The sequence below is a fragment of the Pavona decussata genome, unplaced genomic scaffold (genome assembly GCF_977016875.1).
Source record: "Pavona decussata unplaced genomic scaffold, jaPavDecu1.1 SCAFFOLD_122, whole genome shotgun sequence".
In the NCBI taxonomy this organism is placed as follows: domain Eukaryota; kingdom Metazoa; phylum Cnidaria; class Anthozoa; order Scleractinia; family Agariciidae; genus Pavona; species Pavona decussata.
The window spans coordinates 1,037,426-1,047,609 of record NW_028145536.1 but is presented as its reverse complement, the minus strand read 5'-3'; the positions used below and the strand labels follow the sequence as shown (position 1 = coordinate 1,047,609).

The following is a 10,184-nucleotide window of genomic DNA, read 5'->3' as shown; positions in this document are numbered from 1 at the left end:
GAATTGAAATGTTATTTTTCTTCGAAAAAGGCAAGCGAGTTTTATGCGAGGTCCGGTAGCGCTCTTGTGAAAATATGCTTATGTCGTTAACTTGTAACCGAATCTTTGAAAAATCATATCTCTCTACATATTAATCGTATAAAAATAAGAAAACTATTTTTATAAAGCTAATTTAACGCACTAAAAAAATATTCATTGCCGAAGACTCATTAGATTATATAGTCGCGTGTGAAGCACTATTTGTTTAAGATCTCGCATTGCAATTAAATCATATCTCTGGCTAGAATTGTCGAAAAATCATGATTCTTGCACGAAAATAAAGGTAAGGAAGTGTACGTGTATTATTCAGAGAAATTTAGAATGGCAAAGTGTAGGAAACATTTCTATTTACTACATTGGTTTCAACTTAGCACATCCGGTCGTGTTTTCACTTTTCGCCATCACGCGCATAATTTGATTGCATACATCTTAAACTTTGAAAATTCAAAATTTGCTTTCCATGAATCCTAGAACGGTAGTTTCATACGTTTTGAAAACTTTATTATTTGAAATTTTCGATAGTTGCTAAGCGATGTAAATTGAAACGTTTCGTTTCCTCGGAAAATGCAAGCGAGTTTTCTGCGAGTTTAGCTCTTGTGAAAATATGCAAGTGCCCTCAACTTGTAACCAAACCTTTGGAAAATCGTATTGCTTGACATACTAATCATATGAAAATAAGAAAATTATCTTTATAAAGTTTATTTATCCCACTAATCGAATATCTATGGTCGAAAACTCATTAGATTATTTTCTCGTCGTCAATAAACCTTATCACGGCTTTCGACGCTATTTTGACGAGTAGGCAAACACGTCTGAAATAACAGTGTTTGTATGGGAATCCGATGTCAAATAATTGTCACAAAACATCGCTTCTAAAAAATTAATGAATTGGAAACCAAGTTTGGAACTAGGGAAAGGATTTTAAGAAAAAAATTGGAGGGATGTAGCTGTGCCAGAAAGCGTCCAGTCGTGTTTTGAACTTTCCATACATTTCCCTGTATTTTTTTCCCGCGAACTATTTTTAGTAGCAGTTCATGGCTGGTTCGCTATACAGAGAAATGTATGGAAAGTTCAAAACACGGCTGGACCCTTATGCTGATTATAACTGTGGTTGTTGATTACGTGGATTTAGTACGTGTTATTGATTGTGTTATGATTCAGTAGGTGATAAAATGCCCCGGGTATTCTGAATATTTGTCCGCTTTTATACATCTCGTGATTATCCAACGAAGCCTTTGGAAAGAGCGCCTTTATATTATAATAAAGTGGCCTCGTTTGAGGGTCATATCTTGTAAACTAACATCAATTAATGTAACTCCACAACGTTTAAGAATTTTACCGGATGTTTTTATGCTGAGAGCAAGTTTTCCCGACTTGACAACAAGGCCACATTTTCGAAATTCAGTAGTATGATTGACATCAATTTCAATCGTTTTTTAATTTTTTTTAGGTTCAATGTGCTCTTTCCAGTAATGCTGAAGTGTCAGTAGATCTTCGGAAATTGTCGTGGAAGGGTCTTTCAACTTGGTATCAGCAGTGTATTAAAAGAAACCCGGAAGCGGGCCCGGTAGTCAGACATGATGCCGAACATTTATCCAAGCGTTGCCGCTGTTAGAGTACTGTTGTGGAAATCAAAACTGAGCAAGTCCTTGCCAGTAAGTACACACAAAATACTGCAGAATTATGGCTGCCACACACCGGCCGATTTTTTTGTCGTAGAACTGCGGAATTTTTGTCGGGGTCAAATAGGGTTAATATTTGCCGGGCATTCAGCTCAAGTAACTATGATCAGCTTAACGCACACAAGCCGATTTTTTGTCGCAACTAACCACGTTGAGGCTTGGGGCCGAGTCATCCAAAATCAAGATGGCACCTATTCCGCGGACGCGGCGAAATTTCAAAACTTGCTTTGTTTACCTTGTTTCTTTACGGATGATAAAGATGCGTCGTAAGAGCAGCACAAGAACAACATGGGTTAAAAGCTGGATAACCAGACAGGGTGTATATAACAACCTAATTCAAGAGCTTGGGAACGAAGATCTGGGCTTCGGTCACCGAAGCCCAGTCGGATCTTCGTTCCCAAGCTCTTGAATTAGCCCAGGGGGTGGGGGGGGGGGGGGTACTTGGGTTAAGTTTTGCTGGGTATGTGCCGCTGGCCTCTCAGAGCTCCTGCCCCATTATAGTCTATTTTGTGGCCAGTTATCAGTAGACCCCATCTGAGTCACTTTTGGGGAAAATGTAATTTTCACGATCCTAACTAAGTCACTTTCTATTTATGCATCTACTTTCAAGAACGGAATGTAATGCGAGGTGATTGTTTAACAAACAACAACTTTCTGAACATTTTAACCGAGACCATTTTGAATCCCCACTTAATAGAATTTTCTCACCCCAAAAATCCGAAAATGTGCGACCCCATGCTAGTAACTCTATTGAATCGAAAATGCGACCCCATTCTAGTCAATCCAGTATTGAAAATGGGACCCCATCCGGCGGCACATCCCCATTAGCCTCTTAAAAGGAAGTAACCCCCCCGGGTGAATTAGGTTTTTATATACACCCTGTCTGGTTATCCAGCTTTGACAAGCTTGTTGCAATAACGGGAGTATTTCTTTAGATAATCGGAAGTACGGTACTTGCGATTATCTAAAGAAAATTTTCAAGAAATACTCGGGAGACCTGTAAAAGAGACAAGCTTGTCCTCTTTTACAGGTCTCCATTGCAAGATCTCCGCGCTGATCTGAGTTTCGATCTCCGCCATGTTGGTAAGGACGCTTTGTTTACGTGTGTCTCTTGTCATTTCCTAATTGGTCGAGGAGCGCGCGAGCCCCGACAAATTGTCTTGGTCCACGGCACACTAGCCGACAAGGCCCGACAAGACGTTTTGAGATCTAGCCCCCCCCCCCGGGGGGGGGGCACTCCCCTATATAAGCTATATAGGTATGTGCCGCCCCTAAGAGTATGGTTTTTCAGCCGTTTTGGTCTGAAAACGGGTATAGATTTTGACCATTATGGTCTTAAATCGGGTATAGTTTTGAAGGGACCCACGAGAGAGTATAAACGTATTTGTCTTTTCAATTCCAAATGAATAGTAGAGAAAGAGAAGTATCTAAAATATATCATTCGAGCTAAATTTTCGGGTGAATTTTACCAATACTTGACTTCGGCACTGATGTGAAGCTTAATTACGCTACAAGTCAGGTCTGAAAATGGTTATGGATTTTAAAAGACCAGGTCTCAAAACGGGTGTGGAAAATGGCATGTTTTGGTCTGAAATAGGGTCAGGATTTCCCGGGATTTGGAGAACCGGGCGGCACACCCCTGCCGAGAATTCCGAGGAGTTCCCCCCCCCCCCCTCCCCGGGGATCTACCACTGTCAGGTATCGCCCGACAAGCCCCGATCTTGTCGCAGGCTTATCTAAATTCACCGCACACTAGCTGACAAGTGAAGATTTTTCCTTGGCCGACAAAAAAATCGGCTACTGTGCGACGGGCTTTAACTGCCGTAAATTGCTTCGCCCATTCTTTTAGAAACATTCGCAGTAATGTAATGAATTGTCAACAAAATTTCGGTTTCACTTACCTTTAAAGCAACAAGCACACAAAATGAACACTAAAATATTGAAAAATGTCTCCATATTTGGGCGCTGGCAACTGACCATGATCAACTCAATAAATTGTTGCAATTTCCAACGAACATCAGGATAACGATCTTCTGGCCACACAACGTCGACAACTTTAATTTGATTTCTTTCTGCAACGCGTCGTTTAATACAATTAATCGTTCAGACTAGGGTCTGTTCTGCTGATTATAACTGCTTGTGGTTGTTGTTATATTTTCGTTTGTGAATTTTTGGTTTTATTTCTTGTTCGATTGTTGTACGTTCACTTTTTCTTTTCGCGTTTATTAATTCTGTATTTTTCTTTCGTTACATTTTTTCTAGTGAATCGCGTTAAAGTATTAAAGTACGAACTTCAAACTGTACTTGGAGTGTCCATTATATACTCAATGTTGTTTCTGACTCGACTCAGCATGCCTAGACATTTCCCTGCTTTACTGATGAGATAATTAACATGTGCGCTAAAGGTCAAGGCATGTAAAGGCCTCGTCTAGTACAATGCTCAGATACCGGAATTCCCCTATACGCGTTTAATAATATGACCCTGCACTGAGAAATTTAATACAAGCTGTACATATGCGAGGGCTAGCTCCAAAAAGTACACATTCTTTATCAAGAACTCTATAACTTACAAGATCTGTACGGCAACTCCGGATAAACAACAACTGCTTACAAGGGCGGAAAACGAAACTTTTATACTAATTCGAAACGAAAAGAATAGGCCTAATGAAATTACGAACTAAACAATTAACGATTACGTAACGCGACGCCGAGAAACTAACTTGAAAAAAAAAAACTAAAATAAAACGTGATGACAGATATTTGCATTGATTACGCAGCAATAAGAAAAAACAAAAAATTTTAACTCTCGTGGCTACAATTAGTATGTACACTGAAAACGTCTTATACAAGCCCTTCATTTTACCGGTCCTCAACTATTGTGATCAAGTCTGAGGCTGTTGTGGCCGGGTTAATGCAGATCATTTAACAAGACAGGGTGTATATAACAACCTAATTCAAGAGCTTGAGAACGAAGATCCGACTGGGTGTCGGTAGTACTTCCGATTATCTAAAAAAAATTTTCAAGAAATAATCGCGTTATTGCAACAAGCTTGTCCTCTTTTACAGGTGTCCGTTGATCGATCTCCGTGCTGATCTCACCTTCGATCTCCGCCATGTTGGGAAAATGCCCACGTAACTCTCATGACATTTCTTAATTGGTTGAGGCGCGCGCGAGCTCCGACAAATTAGCGACTTTACGCAAACACGACGCCGACGGCAACGAAAACGTCAATAAAGAAAAGGCTTAATGAGCTAAACAATACTGTGCACGTGCATTACAAATTTTGATACGTTTCGTCGCCGTCTTCGGCCAAACAACAGCGTGAAATGCCCAAATTGAAGGTTTTGTGGAGAGCGTGATCACATGACAGTAAATTTTGATTCTCTGTGCTAACTAGAAGAGCGTTCCCACCAGTTCTGTTACTGGATAGTTCTGGCACACTGTAGAAGTTGAACGAATTGTAATAAGCGCACAGTAGTACAACTAACACGAACTTGTATTTTCAAGTGACGTTTTCGTTGGCGTTAGCGTCATGGTTGCGTAAAGTCCCTATTGTCTTGGTCCACCGCACACTAGCTGACAAGGCCCGACGTTTTGAGATCTAGCACTGTCAGATATCGTCCCACAAGCCCCGATCTTGTCGCAGACTTGTCTGAATTCACTGCACACTAGTTGACAAATGAAGACTTTTCGTCGGCCGACAAAAATCGGCTAGTGTGCAGCGGGCTTTAGCTGCCGTAAATTGCCTCACCCATTCTTTTAGAAACATTCGCAGCAGTGTGACTTGTCAACAAAATTTCGGTTACACTTACCTTTAAAGCAACAAACACACAAAATGAACAGTAAAATATGTAAAAATGTCTCCATTATTGGGCACTGGCAACAGACCGTGATCAACTCAATAAATTTCTCTGATTTCCCTGCAAAGAAAATCAGGACAACGATCTTCTGGCCACACAACGTCGACAACTTTGCTTTCTTTCTACAACGCGTCGTTACAATTAATCGTTCAGAAAGGGTTTGTTGTGCTGATTATAACTGCTTGTGGTCGTTGTTGACTACGTGTCATTGATATAGAATGTGTACTTTTTGGAGCTAGCTCTAGCATATGTACAGCTCGTAATTTCTCAGTAAACGTGCAGGGGCATAGTATTAAACGTGTGTAAGGAAATTCCGGTATTTAGGCATTATACTAGACGAGGCCTTGAGCTTTAGCGCCCATGTTAAGTATATATCTTATCAGTAAGGCAGGGAAACGTCCAGGGCTGAGTTGCTCGAAGCATGGTTAACGCTAACCATTGGTTAAGAGGTATTAAAACCTATAGGTTGTTATGGTATTTAACCCGGGTTAGCGCTAACCATGCTTCGAGCAACTGAGCCCAGGCGTGCTCAGTCGAGTCAGAAACAACATTAGTACTGTTAGTATATACACTGAAAACGTCATATACAAGTCCTTCGTTTTACAGGTCTTCTACTATTGTGATCTAGTCTGGGGCTGTTGTGGCCGGGTTAATGCAGATCATTTAGAGAGGCTTCAGAGGCGTGCCACCCATATATTAAAATTATGCGAACATGAAGTATTGACGAAGCAATCAAATACATTCACTATCAGATACTCTTGAGTTACGGCGCGAGAAGCACGTGTTGAAATTGGTAAAGCGTTGCCCCTCAATTTGTTAATAGGTATTTCACTTTTAACAGAGATATTGTAGCTAGGACGACAAGGCAAAGCCATCATTTATATGTCCCTAGTGTTAAGCTGGAATGCAGGAAGAAGTCGTTTTATTATCATGGCTGTATTTTGTATAATCGCAATTTGTGAATTAGCTTATTATTATTATTATTATTATTATTATTATTGATTATTATTATTATTTTTTTTGTTTTGTTTTTCTCTGCATATCATAATTTTAGTTATAGTTTATTGACTTTTTAGCATATAATATTATTTGTGTATAGGGCCTCCGTTGATAACTTAACAGTAAGTTCATCGTATATTAGCTGAAGGTGCTACCCAATTCAAATGAAAGATATCATGTCATGTCATGTCATATAGGCCTGATCACGGTTTTCGACGCTATTTTGACGAGTAGTTAAACACGTCTTGAAATAACAGTCTTTGTATGGAAATCCGATGTCAATTAATTTTCATAAAACATCGCCTCTGAAAAAATTCATAAATTGAGGGATGTAGCTGTACCAGAAAGCGTCCAGTCGTGTTTTGAACTTTCCATACATTTCCCTGTATTTTTTTCCCGCGAACTATTTTTATTAGCAGTTCACGGCTGGTTCAGCTATACAGAAAAATATATGGAAATGTCAAAACGCAACTAGATGCTTTCTAGCACAGCTACATTCCTCAGTTTTAATCTGTAAAATCCTTTGCATATAGTGCCTAAAGTTTCCAATTCACGAATTTTCAGTCGAAGTGGTGCTTTATGAAAATTATTTGACATCGGATTACCATGTAAACACTGTTATTTCAAGAGGTTTTTGCCTACTCGTCAAAATGGCGTCGAAAACCGTGATAAGACCTATTGTGACACTGCCCAAAAATGGTCATGGTGAACTCAATATACGTCGTCCGCACATGACGAATATCCAGCGATTTCGTAAGTATTTGTGCGTCGGGGAGAAAAATGGCAGAGCGCTTTCAAAAAGTAACGACCTCGCAAGAACACCAAACTATTAATAGCACTCTTTTATACTGAACACAAAGAAGACAAGTAAACCTTGTTTTCCGTGGGTGTTACTAAACAGAGTAACGCAGTAACGAGTAACGAGAAAACGAGAAACGGCAAAAAAAATTCGACACGTTTAAAATAATAATAATAATAATAATAATAATAATAATAATAATAATAATAACAAAGAAAAAATGGGTAACGGGAAATAAAATTCGACGGGAAAAACAAAAAAAAAATTAGAAAAAAAAATTTCAGAATAGTAAATTAATTGTGTAGATTATTTTCATATTGTAGCGCGAACCATTTTTAACTGTTATGCACATTCTTTCGCGTACTGATCAGAAGCCCAACAGCATGCGATAGACATGCAGTAACAAACCAAGGACTACCGCCTCTTGACTGACAAGTGTACGCATACTTTAATATTTTAGATATTGTAAATATTTTGTATTCCGACGACAAATAAAGAAAGAAATAAAAAAAAGTAACGGCGAAAAATTTCACAGTTTAAACGAAAAAAAGACAAAAGAAGGTTTCGAAAGTGGTTTGACATTTTCTCTTGGTGTTATATATCAAATTTCTATTTAAAGATGTCAGTCAAGTAATTAAACAAAGCTGCAGGCGAAATAAATTGATGTATATTGTGAATGCGGCCTTATGCGCCTACTGGCACGCAGAGAATTGATGATGATATTTTGAATCATGAATCAATTGGTTTGCTCTATTTCTACAATCACATACAATACTTCAATAACAAATCATTCAGTATCACAAGCCATATTGCGCTATATTTTTAAACGAATCGAAATGGCAAAGTTCGAATTTTTTGCCACAAAATCACTGAATCTGCTCGTTACTAAAGAAACATTTTCTTGCTTTATTGCTTCTTTGGCCTGCTTCAGACGCCGCTCCACTCATGTGCCGAACCTAATTCATTTAAGTTCGACTCCGGAGCGACTTTGGAGCAACGACTGATTCAGACGGCGTACTCTCTGCTGAAACAAATTCGTCAAACCTTGCAGAAAGAAGTAAACAATTTTCACCGAGACGAAAAAAGAAAAAAAAAATGTCAGCCTAATTTTTAGACGCGCTCTTCCCTCAGGGCATCCCGCGTAATTATCCTGCGAAATCTTGCGGAATATCGCCTGGTTTTAGCCAACTCGGCCAACTCGCTATATTCCGCGCGATTTTGCAGCATACTTGTTAAATATTTGCCCGCTATCAAAGATCTGGTGGATATCCAACGAAATTTCTGGAAAGAGCTTCTTTAAATTATGTTATGAAGTGAATTGCATTATTTGGTTACTTAATGAGTTGAGTATTTTAGTTGCATGACTTAAGAACTTGTGACCGTCATGTTGATCTTATGACGATGATACGTTTGTTTTTGACGCGACATGCAAGCGATTTGTATGAACCACTTTATTTCTGTTGCATTTTTACCTTGTATCTTCGTCTCATGGAAAATTTGCGACGAAAAGGAATAACCAACAATAATTTATTATCATTAAAAAGTTTCAACTCCCGTGCCGCATTGTCAAAACAAAAATGTCTTTCCCCGATCGAGTGACGACTCAAAACGAGTCCAGAACTAGCCAGGACAGCTCAAACTGAAATGATTAACACACTAAAAAATTGGCATTCAAACCCGCAATATTATTTGTAATTATCAGCAATGAAATACTGTTTAATATCTTTAATGATTAAAGTATCCCGAATAAGGACAAAATTCAATAAAAACAACGTTGAAACTTTTACCTCGAAAAGAGTATTTTTCTTGTATAACAATGGACATGTTTGACATGTTCCCTACCACAGCTTAGCGATTCATTCTTTGATTCGTTTAATTCAAGCGAACTTTCAAATCATGGGCACTTAAAATGATGGGAGCACCAACATCTTCGACACCTGGCACGGATGTGCAAATAAACTTCATTATCGAAAGTTTGAACATAAATACTCTCGCCGGAAAATTCTGTGAACTTCAGGACTGGATTGAAACGTTTGATATTTTGTGTCTTCAAGAAACGAAGATAGACGCATCATTTTCAGATCAAAGGATACGAATGATATCATAAAGATAGTAAGAAGGGCGGTGGAGTTTGGATGCATTCAAGAAGTGTTCTGATCTCGAAATAAACAAAAGCAAAACTGAAGGAATGTGGTTAGGTGCCAGTCGGAATAAAAAGACAAAGCGTTTCGACATTACATGGCCCTCTGAATCGGTCTACGCACTTGGAATTCATTTTTCCTATAATGAAGAAGTTTCTCATCAAAAAAATTTTGAACAAAAGCTTACTTCCATGAAAACTCTACTTAATATATGGTACCCTAGGAAGCTCACATTATACGGTCGTATAACCATTCTGAAAACTCTTGCACTATCCAAACTTATTTATAACACTTCTATGCTATCGTTTCCATCGTTTTTCGTCACTACGGCCAATCAAGCTATCAAATCTTTTATCTGGGGCAAAACAGTGAAAATTAAGCATACGACTATGATAGGTCCAAAAGGGAAAGGAGGACTAAACATGCCTGACTTTGAAATCGTTAACAATGCCCTCAAAGTCACATGGATGAAAACGATTAAATGGCACTAATCCGGCTGCCAGCTGGAGTCACATTCCTCTCGCATATCTAAACAACGTTGGTGGCCGATTTCTTTTTGAATGCAATTTTGATCTGAAGTTTCTAAGAGCCCATATACCTCTTGATGTTTATAGAGAATCCTTGGAAGCTTGGCAAAAACTACTTTGCTCTACTCCTGAATCC

At 38.8% G+C, this 10,184-nt stretch overlaps 1 protein-coding gene across 3 annotated transcripts in view; it reads right to left on the bottom strand.

The window, feature by feature from the left end:
- LOC146469546 (uncharacterized) overlaps window positions 1–5,796 on the bottom strand; it is a 28,730-nt gene extending 22,934 nt beyond the window's left edge. The window contains exon 1 of one of the 3 annotated variants that reach the window (XM_085123180.1): window positions 5,535–5,796. In XM_085123180.1, the coding sequence (XP_084979306.1) occupies window positions 5,535–5,589 (55 nt within the window). In that variant the 5' untranslated portion in view covers window positions 5,590–5,796. Of the gene's footprint in view, window positions 1–3,622; window positions 3,779–5,534 lie in introns of those variants that run through there. The other 2 variants (XM_085123181.1, XM_085123179.1) reach the window with 2 other exon arrangements.
- Between the last annotated feature and the right edge of the window lie 4,388 nt (window positions 5,797–10,184).